The 14,752-nt window shown below is 40.6% G+C and overlaps 1 protein-coding gene and 1 long non-coding RNA gene across 8 annotated transcripts in view; one reads left to right on the plus strand and one right to left on the minus strand.

The window, feature by feature from the left end:
* CCDC57 (coiled-coil domain containing 57) overlaps positions 1-14,752 on the minus strand; it is a 76,766-nt gene that overhangs the window by 13,069 nt on the left and 48,945 nt on the right. For 3 of the 5 annotated variants that reach the window (XM_067463764.1, XM_060764829.2, XM_067463766.1), the window contains 5 exons: positions 13,738-13,823; positions 10,688-10,916; positions 9,909-10,045; positions 8,872-8,997; positions 6,761-6,977 (listed from right to left, as the gene is read on the minus strand). In XM_067463764.1, coding sequence (XP_067319865.1) covers positions 6,761-6,977; positions 8,872-8,997; positions 9,909-10,045; positions 10,688-10,916; positions 13,738-13,823 — 795 coding nt within the window. Of the gene's footprint in view, positions 1-2,298; positions 3,899-6,760; positions 6,978-8,871; positions 8,998-9,903; positions 10,046-10,687; positions 10,917-13,737; positions 13,824-14,752 lie in introns of those variants that run through there. The other 2 variants (XM_067463765.1, XM_060764833.2) reach the window with 2 other exon arrangements.
* LOC132768686 (uncharacterized) overlaps positions 1-14,752 on the plus strand; it is a 32,557-nt gene that overhangs the window by 9,418 nt on the left and 8,387 nt on the right. The gene's annotated exons all lie outside the window — the stretch shown is intronic.

Genomic DNA, 14,752 nt, shown 5'->3' on the forward strand with positions numbered 1-14,752 from the left:
TATTGAACCTGACTCAGCACATAGAAGATGGTTTTGAAATACAGCAGATTACAGGAGCTCTCTTCATAGACCTGTCAGCTGCTTGCGATACTGTAAATCATTGCCTCTTCCCAAGAAATATTAATAATATCACAAAGGAATGCCACCTTACCTTCTTCATAGGAAATCTGCTATAAAACAGGAGCTTTTTGTTGAGTTCCAGGTGAGAGAAGCAGATAGCGAAATCAGAAGAACGGCCTGCCTCAGGGGAGCATGTTTGCTCCATTAATGTTTAACGTTTACACAAATGATCAGCCATTGTCAGAAGGAAGAGTTTAATCTGCTCTGGCGATGGTGCCATCACCATCAAGCAGGGAGCTTTGAAATGATTAAACAGAAGCTCTCTGAAGCTTTAGGTGCTCTTACTGCCTATTACAGGGGAAAATAGCTGATTCCTAATCCATCTGAAATGCAGATATGTGCTTTTCATTTTAAGAACAAGCATCTCTAGCTCTGGGAATTATCTGGAAAGGAATCCCACTGGAGCATTGCAGCACACCAAAATACCCAGGAGTTACTCTGGATCATGTACTCTGGCTTACAAGAACCACTGCTTGATTATCAAGCAAAAAGGGACTGCTAGAAATAAAAGGATTTGGAACAGGTATAAGGATATCACCACACAAAGTTTTATTTAAAAGAGGAATCGTATTTCAAAATAAATAAACAGATGAGATATGAAGATGTGCTGGTGATAGAAAATGGAAAATATAGGATGAAATAAACAAAACATCAGAAATGCATGATGTACCTAACATACCTTGGAATGAATATGGACAACGTTTTGTTTAAAATGGATAAGAAACGACCATATATATAACTTTAAAGCATGTAAAACACTCAATTTAAAAACTCTTTATAAAAAGCGTGTAAAACATTAAATGCAGCCAGATCCTAAAGTTCTTTGCCATGCATAAATGCCAATAAAGTAGAGTTCTTATGAAATAATTATACTGTAGAATAAATCTATTATTTGAATGTGTCTTTAACTAAACAAATTATTCACCTTAAAATCAGGACAGGTTGCTTCAGGTAAAAAAAAATACAGCATTACACTGGCAGCAAAGAGCCTTTAGCAATACAGTCATCCCTTCACAATCACAGGGTTTAGGCTCCCCCATGATTATGAAAAAATGCAAATATCTTGGGGGAGGAGGAATGAGGCACCAGCACTGCTGTTTCAGGGGAGAGGAGAAGCTGTCCCTACACAACATTTCACTTACCCTGTGGATCTGACTATCTTTACTATTCCTGCATGGCACAAGTCTTTCTTTCACCCAGGCAAAGGAAAGAACACATTAAGGGACCAGATGCCTGCAACAAAGTGGAAGAGGAGCAGGAACCAGTTCCATGTGTACCCACAACATCACTTACCCAGTTGAACAGTTGATCTGTTCCTCCTCCTCTTAAATGCCACTGATACTTTCCTCTCTTTGCCTGGGCAGAACAGAGAAGAGGAAGAGGAGCTGGATCCTTGAGTAAGTGAAGAATAAGAGGAAGAGGAGCCAGATCTTTGGATAAATGAAGAGGCACAGGCTAGCTCCTCTTACCTGTGTGCTACACATCTCTGTTTTGTCCACGAAAGGAAAGGATAGACCAGGTGGAAAAGAAACTCATAATAAATAGGACAAAGAAGAGAAACCAGCCCTCCCTGAACCATCACAAATCTGACAGATCTGGTTCTTCCTCTTCTTCCCATGTGCCATGTGTATTCCTGTTCCTTTTTGGTACATCTCTTCATTTGCGGAACAGAGGAAGAGCAGCCAGATCTCGGGGTAAGTGAAATGATGTAGAGTTGTCTCCTTCTCTTACCTGCATGCCTGAAAGTCTCTGTTTCACCTGGGCAAAGGAAAGGGACATACCGGACAAAACAGAGACTAGTAACAAACAGAAAGAGGAACTGGACAGCACTTACATAGAAGATCCAGTTCCGTCTCTTCTTCCTGTGTGTTTCTGCCCCCCCCCAACTCCAATAATAATAATAATAATAATAATAGTAATAATAATAATAATACTCATTTATTTATTTATTTATTTATTTATTTATTTACTGCACTTGTAGACCGCCGTTCTCAGCCCTGGGGCGACTCACGGCGGTGTACAACATGTAAAATCAGGTACAATTTACAACATAAGCAATATCAAAAACAACATTAAACAGCATCACTATCAATAATACAATTACATTAAGTCATTCGCGACGTCTCATCGTTGAATCACAATCCAAATCTCGTTATCCATGTTCCGTTCCAATCGTCATTGCCAATTGTTGCATCATCTTTATTTATATACCGCTCTATCTCCCCTAAGGGACTCAAGGCCATTTCCATAAGCAAATACAAAACATACAGAGTAGCTATTTAAAATATAGACAGAACCTCTTAACACAATCCTATACATTAAAACAAACCGATTCCAACATTATTCCATTGTGCAAAATAAGTTACCAGTGACCCAGCTTACAAGTGGGCCTAGACAGTTTGAAAGGGCTGATCATGTGGTAGTAATATAGGCCAGGGAATGAGTAAAGTGCAGAGAGTGGACCTAACTAATGGCCAGGGTAGGGCCTGGGGCTACTCTTTTCCAAGGCCTCCTGAAAATTTTAAAGAAAGGTCTGGGTCTGAGTGGAAGAGAGATTTGCAGAATACAGAAAGAAGAAAAGAAGCTGGATCCATGGGGTAAGTAAAGTGGTATGCAGGATTGGCTCCTCCTACTCCTAAGTGCCTCCTATTCCTAAGTTCCCTTTTCCCCCAGGCAAAGGAAATGAGACAGCAAGGGGAACAAAGATGCAGCATGTATGCCTCCTGAACAGCCCCTTTGTTCACCTCCAGAGGTTGGGGTTGCCCTGTGATTGTTCACACTACAACCACAAATTCAGGAAGAAGTAGCATTTCAAACTTGCAAATAATCAAAACCATGACTGTGAAGCCCGCAAAAGTTGAGGGTCAACTGTGCCTTATTTGGTTCAGTCATTTTTTTATTTTAGAAGGAGCATGTAAGAAGCAGTGAAATGTTGAAGCACACAAAATTTAAAGTTTGAAGTATACACAGTAATGTGTTTTTCAAAAGAATATACAAAAACAATCCTAACATCATTATGAAAGCTAGAATAAATCAAAGGTTCCTTTCCCCCAAATCAATCAGCACAAATTAGATAATAAACTGTCTTAACTGCAAATCATAACCAATTTTGTCCTATTGCACCAGACTTTTGATATCTGGACACAAAGTGCTGGAGCTCCTATTCTGGATGGTAGTTTCCAATCTCAAATTAGGAAATTAGTGTCCTTGTAATGTTGCCAGTTGAATTTCACCAACTGAGAGCATGAAACATTAGGAAAGTTGCTGTGACATCTCCATGTACAAACACAGTTCTGGCTTTATCAATAGGTTCTTGACCTGTAATATCTTTCCTATGTCTCAGTCCACCAACAAACCTGGGTGTAATATATGACTCATACCTGCAGGTCTATGCTGTTGTCCCTTATTACTGCCACATGTCTATCATTGTAAATAAATATTACTAGACATGGATATTGCAACAAGGTGTACCTCCATTATATACTTCTGGAGGTACTGTTTTGCAGTGGCTCTGGTCATTCCTAGAGGGTCGATCTCAGAAGGTGTTGTTGGGGGACACCTGTTCAACCCCACAACCATTATCTTGTGGGGTTCCTCAGGGCTCAATATTGTCTCCCATGTTGTTTAACATCTACATGAAGCCGCTGGGGGAGATCATCCGGAGTTTCGGGGTACGGTGTCATCTGTACGCGGATGATGTCCAACTCTGTCACTCCTTTCCACCTGCTACTAAGGAGGCTGTCCAGGTCCTGAACCGGTGCTTGGCCACTGTGACGGTCTGGATGAGGGCGAACAAATTGAAATTGAATCCAGACAAGACAGAGGTACTCCCGGTCAGTCGCAAGGCCGAACAGGGCATAGGGTTACAGCCTGTGTTGGATGGGGCCGCACTCCCCCTGAAGACGCAGGTTCGCAGCTTGGGTGTGACCCTGGACTTATCGCTGAGCCTGGAACCCCAGGTTTCGGCGGTGACCAGGGGAGCATTTGCACAGCTAAAGCTTGTGCGCCAGCTGCGCCCGTACCTTGGGAAGTCTGACTTGGCCACGGTAGTCCACGCTCTGGTTACATCCCGTTTAGACTACTGCAATGCTCTCTATGTGGGGTTGCCTTTGAAGACAGCTCGGAAGCTCCAACTAGTCCAACGCTAGGCAGCCATGATTTTAACAGGAGCGGAGTGCAGGGAGCATACAACCCCCCTGTTGCGCCAACTCCACTGGCTACCGATCTGCTACCGGGCTGAATTCAAAGTGCTGGCATTGGCCTTTAAAGCCCTAAACGGTTCCGGCCGAAGCTACCTATCCGACAGCATCTCTGCCTATGAACCCACCAGGATTTTGAGATCTTCCGGGGAGACCCTGCTCTCGATCCCGCCTGCTTCTCAGGCTCGGCTGGCGGGGACGAGAGATAGGGCCTTCTCGGTGGTGGCTCCTCGGCTGTGGAACGCCCTTCCTACGGACATTAGACTAGCACCATCTCTAATGATATTCCGCAAAAAGTGAAGACCTGGCTGTTTGAGCAGGCGTTCGAATAATTAGTGCAATGATTGGTTAATGAACACTGGAATGGAAAAATGGTTGACGAATCTGGAACATGTTTTTGATGACGAGACGACAGTGAATGGGTATTGTAGTAACTGTTTATTAATTGTGTAATGTGTTAGGTTGTTACTGTTTTTATACTGTAGCACTGAATTTTTGCTGTTCGTATTTGTTGTGAATTGCTGTGAGTCGCCTTCGGGCTGAGAACAGCGGTATATAAGTAAGGTAAATAAATAAATAAATAAAATAATTTTCAAAGACTTCGGCAGGTACTAATGAGAAAACCCCTCTTGACAGAGCTTGTTAATAAAATTGTCTAGAGGATTTATATAATACAGCAGAAGCAGTATTAAGAGCCAAGAGTCATAGTTTTGAAGTCTAATAGCAAAGAGAAACATATTAATGTATATTGTCACAAAGCAGAAAGATGAAGTGATTCATACAGATACTGTACTTGTAAAATTAAGACAAAATCAGGGTCACAGTTTAGAAGAAATCTCTATTAGAACAATGAAACCCAACAGAAACAGTGCTACAATAATCAGCCCTATCTAAAACAAAAGTGAGCAAGATTTTAACCGTATTTGGTAAGAAAAGAGGCTTCCTTTTAGAAATAGTAATCTTTATAGCTCGGTTTATGGGAGGAAAACACAGCAAAACAAACAGATACTAACTTTTGTCAATGGTAATAATTTTGTAACTTTGTTTTAAAAAGCAATAAAATTAAAGCAACCAAAACACAATATCATCCATATTACTAGGGAACCTTTCAAAAGTTTAAGGTGTGCCTTCAGGGTAGGATTAATCCAAGGCATCCCCTCACCCCTAGCAGGCCACTTGCCATTTGATTCATAATCCCTTCAGCAACTAAGAGACAATCTTCCACCTCATGCATCTGGCCCCATCCCATAAGGTAACTCTGTAATGGGGCAGGATGCTGACAGGAATGTATTTCCTCTGCTGACAGGGATATGCTGTAAAATGACAACATGCATGAAGAATATGCCATTCTTGCCCACTGTAGCTTTGGAGGAGAATAATGGGGACTCCCCTCTTTGTTGTGTTGTTCTACGAGAGCCATCAAACACAAATCAATTGTTAGAGCTCTTGGTTGGTTGATTGCAAATAGTCAAAATAAGTGAAGTTTGATGGAATTTTAAGATGTTCATTTGTTCTGTGTAAAGAGACCCACCAAAATGAATGCAATTATTCAGCTACAATTAATAGAAGTCCCATAAACTTTAGTGGCTCTACTTTGCACAGGAATGATGAGGGATTTAGTTCCTAAGCAACACTTACACTATGACATTTAGTGAGAGTAAATGTATCCACTATCTATAACTAGACCCTGAAAGAACATTTCCTGAGAACCACTGTAATATCATTGCAAACACCATTTTTGAGCTCCCCCCACAATATGCGGCAACCACAGATTCTCCAATCTGATTGGAAGTTTCAGCACCTGCTCTATAAGACGACTTCCGTTTATAAGACTACTCCCGCGTATAAGACGACCCCTGACTTTTGAGAAGATTTTCTTGGGTTAAAAAGTAGTCTTATACACCAGAATCTACTGTATGTACAACTGGTTATATACAAATGAGAAAGATGAGAATGAGAAGAAGTACTTTCCATACTTTCCACTTTCAAGCACATCTGCTACCTTATTTTGTCTGCTGAGGAGTCCCTGAACACTATTACCCAGATCTCCATGAAATGCAAAGACCAATTCAATATGTTCTAGGACATCACTTCAGAAAACCTGGGAATCAATACCTTGAAATTATCCAATATACCCATGCACCTGCACATTGCAGGGTAAGGACAGCAGTGATAAGCAAGCTGTCTTTCAGGAGGTTCCCTGCAGCACTTTTTGATAACGATTAAACTAGAGCCAGAAAAGGACACTTAGATCTGTGGTCACCAATTACTGAAGCACAGGCATGAGTGTGTTTCCCATGCAATAAATATATGACAATGTGGAGGAACATTTCACATATAACCGTTTCATATAATTACAAACAAGAGATTTAATTTGAATATATACTAAATGAGTTAGAAACTTGACTCTCAATAAAATGAAATAGTTATTTCATGCCTACCTTGATCATCATTGCTCTGAGGGCTGAAAACAGAAGGGCTTGATCCCATTTCTAGAATCTGCCAGATTTCCTCCAGGGAGCTTTGTGTACCAGATGATGACAAAAGGCCTGGCTGGAAATGACCAGGCCTTCTGTTTTGATATTGCTGAGCCTGATGTGGCACTAAGGTTTCATGCTTCAGAACATCTGAATTTCTTTCAAAGAATTCCACTGGAATCTGTGAAAATGACAGAGTTTTCCAGCATTTCGAATCAATGACAGGGTGGAAATGTGTCAAAAGATGAAAGCCAGACCATGATCCATATTTCTCTGTGTCCCAATCCCATCAATCAGTAACTTTAATATACAAGCATAGGAATAGATGTAGAGTGTATACTGTTTTTACCTAAACTTGTTTTGCTTAACACACTATCTAGATCAGTGATGGTGAAACTTTTAGAGACCAAGTGCCTAAACTGGGGGGGGGGGGGGAGGTGGGCATGGGGGGGCAAGCAGGGGGAGGGGAGCTCAAGGGGGCATGCAGAGTGGGCAGCCCAGGGGGCAGGGCTGAGCAAGGGGGAAAGCAAGCAGACAAGCAAGGGGGGCAGGTAAGCAAGCAAGCAGAGGGGCAAGTGGGGGCAGGCAGGCAAGTGGGTGAGTGAACAAGCAAGATGGGCCGGATGGTCAGCAAGCAGGCAAGCAAGCAAGCAAGCAAGGGTGTCCACAGAATCTCCGTTAACACAGCTGCCCACCAGCCCATAATCAAAGGCAGTCTTTCCAAGGGTCAAAACCAAAGAATCTCACCAACTCAAGCCATAGTCCAGTCACCAAAGTCAAGGTCTAATCAGGACTCACCAACAGATAGTCTTGCTATAGCAATTCTGCAACAATGCTCCCAACAACTACCAGATCCAACTTCCAGCTATTTATGCCACTTTCTCAAGCGCCCTCACCTGTTGGTCCTCCTCTGAGCCAACCAATTAGATCTCAGTTGGATAACATCAGTTCTAAATTGTAGCCTAGCTGGAATGCTTAAATCCTGGTCTGCTTCCTGAAGCTTCTGACCCTGCCCTAACTCTGCCTCCCTACTTCCCTGAGGCACTTGGTCCTGCTTCTTTAATGTCAGGCTGCTGGGCGAAGAAGCCCTCATCAAAAGCCCCAACAGGAGTGGGGGCGGGTGGCGAGCTGGGGGCAGTATGGTGAACGAGAATGTGAGCGGGGGGCAGTTAGGAGGTGAAACAAGGAAGGAAGGTCAAAAGGTGTGTTAAATCCTTTAAGTTGATGAAAGTAGTTGAAGGGATTTGGAACACAAATATTTAGATAGTGAAAATTCTAGGTTTTCCAAGTTTTTTTTCTCCGAATTCCTGCATTCGTATCTTTAAAACCACCACCAGACTCTAATGCTGGAATTTACACACTACATGTGGTAACCATCTACATTTATTTTACTTAAATAATAATAGAAGCCATGGAAGAATGTAATACATTAGAGTAGTGGTTCTTAACCTATGGGCCGCAGACCACCAGTGGGCTGCGAGGACAAAAATCAGGTCAGCAGGCCTCCTTCCTCTTTAATTTATTTATTTTATTTCCACTCCTTTTGCACCGCCTGCCACTCCTTCCCTGTCGATAGCAAGCCACCGACCCCTTGGATAGGCCACGTCAGCTCTAGATTATTAAATATGATTTTCTGTGGGCAAGCAGATGTCGACTACTGGATGGCATATGTTTTGTATCAGAAACTAGAGCAGGGACCACTCTCTAATGTTGGAGAGTGGTCTCTGGTCAAAGTGGTCCCTGGTCAAAAAAAAGTTGGGATCCACTCTATTAGAGGAACACTAGTAGCTGGACAAAGGCTGGATTTCAGTTCAAATTTGTAACAGTACTAGAAGTGAGGATCTGAAATACTTGACAAATTGGATAAAATATGTTTCAATTTTTAAGGTTACAATAAGGTTCAATTTTTGAAAGAAGTCACCATTATTTCATCCATCTAACATTGTAATCTTATCTCTATGCTAAGGATAAAATCCCACTGAATCCAATAGGACTTGCTTCTATGTAAACAGGCTTAGGACCAGATTTCTGAAGCACCAACAATGGATTTATAAAATACTTAGTCTTTACTATACCTCTTTCAAAGGCATTTCTTCTCTTTCAGTACAGCTGTTGCTACCTGGAACACTTTCATTTTTTCTGTTCTCAACAAAATGAGGACTTTTCACCAAGACACGTTTTTTGTGTGCACGCTGTAACTCCTGCCATGAAAAGCAGCAGTTTAGTCATACTACATTGCATTTATTTGAAGCTAAATCTTTTATTTTCTGGAAATAAATGCACTCACTTAATTGAATATACAGTCAGCATTGTCTCCATGAAGGATTGGTTCCATGTGGATACTAAAATCCATGGATTATCAAATCCAATTAGATAAAATGGCATATTACATGTTGTATGTATATGTGAGGCTACAGAAAGAGTAAAAATCAGTGAAATGGTGGGAGATACAGGTTTGCACCGAGCATTATGCTTGGTTTCCTATCATTTCCCAGATCCTCAATATGTCTGCACAATGCACAGTTTCAAGCAGCGTACCATGTTTCCAAGAATGGAGAGAAATGTAAGGCTACAGAAATGGAGGAATCTAAACTTAGTACTCAGCATGGTTTCATAAGTTTCATAAGGCTCATTCACATTTCCATTTCTCAAATCTTGAGTCCCTCTCAAGTCTTGCAAATACTTTATATGCTACATAACATGTGTTGTGTATTGATTACTATACTGTGTGTTTTTAAATCAGCAATTAGGTCAATCCACAGATTAAGAACCTGTGGACAGGGAAGATCCACTGTATTATTAAGAACAAAGAATTTCAGGGAAAAGGGAAGATATAATGTTTAAATTCCCTATCCAACTGCCCTGGTAACAATGGAATTCCTACATTCCATGTTCTTTCCTTCATTGAATGTAAATGCATGCAACTGAATTAAATATAAAAGTTTATAGTATCAGAGCTTGACTTCCTATACAGAGCAAATGCAGTAATATTTTATTTATAAATGTTAGGGTAAGACCATAAAAGGATTACATTTAGGGGTAGATGTGTTGACCACAAGTCAGCAGCAAATACAAAATCTAAAACCCACAGGAGCCCTACAACTCACCTTACCTGTGTTGTAAGCTGGTACTGAAGTTGTTCTAAGGCTACAAGATGATGCTTAGTCTCTCTAACAAGTTCTTTAGGGTACAGGGCAGCATGGAAAGTGTGACCTTGATGCTGCTCAGAGTGCTTGGAATCCAGTGATCCTATCAACAGGAGGTAGAAATAGCATGAGAAAATTCTGTATTGCATTTAACAAGTGATTTTTTTATTAGGAGTAATTATACAATGTGGCAATGTTCAGAAGACATTGGTAAAGAGATGCTTACAGAATGGCATGGGAATATGTCTGCCAAGCAGTGACCTTTATACTCACCAAAAGAAACTGGGTTATAGAACTCAAAGTTTACAATGAAATGTGCTTCTATTTTAGCCTAACATTTGCTACATAATAATGTCATTTTACATGCTTTCTAATTTCCAAGAGAAACAAACAGACAAGTCTTTATTTTAAAATTCTTTACAAATACATCATAAATACATAAAAGAGGTGGAATTTTCCCTCCGCTGTGCAACATTCAGTTGCCATCTTGACCTTTTATTGGCAATACTCCATAACCAAGAAGAAGAAACAAATACTGAGTCTGTTCCTTTTTTCTAACCCCACCATTTTCAGTGTTTGGAGGAAGTGTTCTCTAAATCAGTAGCACTTCATTCTCAAGTTATAACTGGCTCCCCTTTTTACAATGGGCCTTCATTCATCTAGCACCTCATTCTCCTAACCACCTTAATCCCAAAAGGCTGAGTTCCTCATAAAAGGCCAAGATTCTTCTATCCAACAAGCCTACCTTCCTTTGAAGCAGTTCCAAATTCTGCTCTTAGTCTGTTCACCATCTCTAGCAGCTGTTGTTTCTCTTTGCTCAGACTGCAAATCTTTCTTGCAGCTTCCTTCAATCTATCCTGTAGCAGCCGTGTGCTGTTTTCTGTATGTTGATGGGGACCATCACCTGCCCCCATCCCAAGTAACTGCTGTGTGTGATGGACAGAGTTGATCTGAAGCCTCTCATTTATAGGATTCTAAAAAATCAATAGGATATGGATTTTTCCAAATAATATTAATGAAGGAAAATGTTCAGCAATATACATATTGTGCAATAATAAAGAACAAATCAGGCCTCTAAATGGAGCTACCATTGACAACTGAAATTTTGAAACATATATGGTGTGCTTTACATGGTGTATAAAGCAAAGTCATTCAGCAAACCAGATATTTCCAGAGTGTGAAGGGCTTTTTAATTTTTTGATTGAATTTCCATATCACATATGACATTACAATAACAAATCACACCTACCTTCTCTTCCCTCCTCAAGTCACAGACATATACAGACTACTTTCCTGTCAGTCCTCTTACTAATAAATTATCTTCTACTGTACTGCCTAATTTTTTTAATCATAGACACATCTTCTCTAACCAGTTAACCAAAATGTCTCTTGATTTCAAGACACATATAGATACTCAATATAATATTTCTCAGATAAAGATATATTCCATATTGTTTATCTATTCTTTATCAATGCATTCTCTAATTCCCCCCATATTTTGATTATTGCCATCCTTGTCACACATACCAGCAACACCATGCCTATGTTAGTAGATTCTCATTTTTGCCCTCAAACTGCGACCATACCTCGTGAAGGCTGATCTGGCCGGGGTGGTCCACGCCTTGGTCACCTCTAGAATGGATTACTGCAATGCGCTCTACGTGGGGCTGCCCTTGAAGACGGCCCGGAAACTTCAATTGGTCCAGCGGGCAGCAGCCAGGATGCTAACTGGGGCTCACTATCAAGAGAGGTCTACCCCTCTGTTTAAGGAGCTCCACTGGCTGCCTTTTATTTTCCGGGCCCAATTCAAGGTGCAGGTGCTTACCTACAAAGCCCTAAACGGTTCGGGACCACCCTACCTGCGTGACCGCATCTCCATCTACGAACCCACACGCTCGCTACGGTCATCCGGAGAGGCCCTGCTTGTGATCCCACCCACGTCGCAAGCGCGCTTGGTGGGGACACGTGACAGGGCCTTTTCCGTGGCGGCCCCCAGACTTTGGAACGCCCTCCCAAAAGATCTCAGACAGGCCCCCACTCTAGCCGTTTTCAGAAGGAAGTTAAAAACCTGGCTGTTCCGTTGTGCCTTCCCAGACTAGGAATCCCCATCCCAGGTCCTAGAAGCACCTTAGCATAACCAATGTTGCTGCACACCACACTTTAATCCTACGTTCCTCCTGCCATTTCAGCACTTTTAATCCCTGTACCCCACTGCGCCGGCCGAACCAGTTTTTAATAGTGTCCTGATGTATTGTCATTGTGGTTTATTTTGCTTAATTGTTTTGATTTGCTTTGTTTACTGTTGTGCTATGTTTTCTTTTGTATTGTGTTTGAGGCTTCGGCCGTGTAAGCCGCATCGAGTCCTTCGGGAGATGCTAGCGGGGTACAAATAAAGTTAATAATAATAAATAATAATAATAATTATTCTTTTTTTTGTGTTAAATTTACTATTTAATTAGTAGCTTCTCATTTTTGCTTCAAATTACTGTTTAATGCCCCTCTAAAGAGGACTTTTTCTCCTGTTAGTCAGTTTATCCAAGTCAAGACCTCTTCTGAAAGCTTTGGTATTTTTGGATACGACAGCTACATATGCTTCCAATCTCTCCTAATGCTCCACATCCTCTCCAATATAATCTTGATACTCCATAATTAATTCTGTGTAATTTGGGTGGATAATAATATGTTTTATGTAGAGTTTTGAATGTATTCTCTCTAACTTGAATTGATACAGATTTGTAAAGAAGGCTTTCCCAAATTGAGTTCAATTTGTTTTTGTCTATTTTTATTTTAAATCCCAAGCAGGTACCATTTCTTTAGAATTGCCACAATCTGGTTCTTGAACTATTCAATATAAATTTGAAGCTTGTCCTAGATTATTGGTATGTATATTTTCAAATATATTTAGAACTCTAGGTAGGCCCTCCATTCCACACAATTCGACAGCGATAATGGTTTTATTGTTTTTGTAGGCTGAGAAGAATTCTGGGGGAAAATGCCACTTTTTGGATATATTCATTACTTATTGAGTCTCTGTGTCAGAACTTCAAAAATTATTTTTGGATTTTAACACTCAGAATCACCATGAACTATGGGTTTCTACAGTTCAAAAAGTCAGTCTTCTAAGCTTCTTTTAAATGAAAACAACATAGATAAGCATAAAACTTTATTAGATTTTACTAGAGCTATCTGATGTGGGGAAAATGATTTAAGAATGTGCCCAAAGTAAGATAAAATGTTACCCCATTTCTCAGTTTACACAGCTGAAAATTAATGAGATACTAGTCCCTTGCAGCACAACGTAGAATCACCATTTACTCTGCTGTGTAGCCCTCTCTAGTTAACTGGACATAAGGCATGAAGGTACATAAATCATCTTAGCTGATTAGACTAGGCCAGGGTAACTGTGTCATTATCCATGCACAAGAGAAACATGTAGTCACATTGCCTCCTAGTGGCGATTGAAGGCTAGGCCCTGATTCTAACTCTCAGGCGGTCATAGGTATCGTGACCTAGGCCCATCTACACTGCCATATAAAATCCATATTATCTGCCTTGAACTGAATTATATTAGTCTACACTGCCATATAATCCTATTCAAAGGATATTATATAGATTTTATATGGCAGTGTACATGGGGCCCCAGATGGCTATGTGAGTACATGAGGCCTCTTGCCGACAAAATATAACAAATTAATTTTAGGGAGGTATTCTTGTTTTGTCCTGAACACAAAAAGCATTCATTGCCCATTACAACTTTGTTTCCTCATGGCACTAAGTATTTCAACATTTCCCTACCACTTGTGTTTCTAGTGTTCCAACTGAATCCACCTGAAGAGCTCCAATTGCATGGTTTCTCACACTGGTTTTAGTTGCAACGTTGTCTTCATGCCATGAAAATATAAGAGAAAAATCAAACAAAACAGATAACAACTTGAATTGACAAAGACTATTACGTATCATACAAAACATTCTTTCCTATCAAAAAATTCCATTATCTACTCATGAAAACACAGGCCCATTTCTGTGAAACATTGGCCTGATAATCCACTAAATAAAGTGGATGTTCTACTGAAAAAAATTCCAGACAAATTTACTCAATAAAACAATCCAGGAATGGGGAATGCATGGCACTGTAACTTCTGTGAGCCTTAGCCAATACGGTTAATAGTGAAAAATGATTCAAGATTGAGCTACATGTGTCCCAATCCTCAAATAATCAAGACAATAGTCTAAATGACTCAGGGAAAATGTGTTTCAGAAAAAAAAATGTCCCCAAGTTATTTAAAACATTACAATACAGAAAACATACTAGCATCTTTTTTTTGAAGGAAAAGTATGTTTATCCTCTAATAATACAATATTTTGAAAAGGACTATACTGTAGAATCATCTCCAACTTGTGGTGACCCTAAGGCAAACTTATTATGATTTTCCTGGCAAGATTCATTCAGAGTAGGTTGGCATTACCTTCTTTTAAGGTTGAAATAGTGTAACTTGCCTAAAATCACCCAGTCAGTTTCCATGGCTGGCTGAGGATTCAAACTGGTTACTAGTCCAACAAAGAATGGGTTGCTTACCTGTAACCATGTTTCTTCAAGTGGTCATCTGTGAAATTTGCACATATGGATCTTGTGTACAGGCACAGGACAGCTTGGAATTCTCTATAGCTTAGTAGTAGCACCACCCACCTTCCCCTGGCAGATACATAGCCCTCAGGTGGGGCTAGCACCTTGGTTCCTTGGCTGCTATGACAGCAGATTACAGAAACCAAGGCATGGCAAACAGTGGAGACGATGGGCAGGGATGTGCAA

Source organism: Anolis sagrei, chromosome 2, assembly GCF_037176765.1.
Source record: "Anolis sagrei isolate rAnoSag1 chromosome 2, rAnoSag1.mat, whole genome shotgun sequence".
Classification (NCBI taxonomy): Eukaryota; Metazoa; Chordata; class Lepidosauria; order Squamata; family Dactyloidae; genus Anolis; species Anolis sagrei.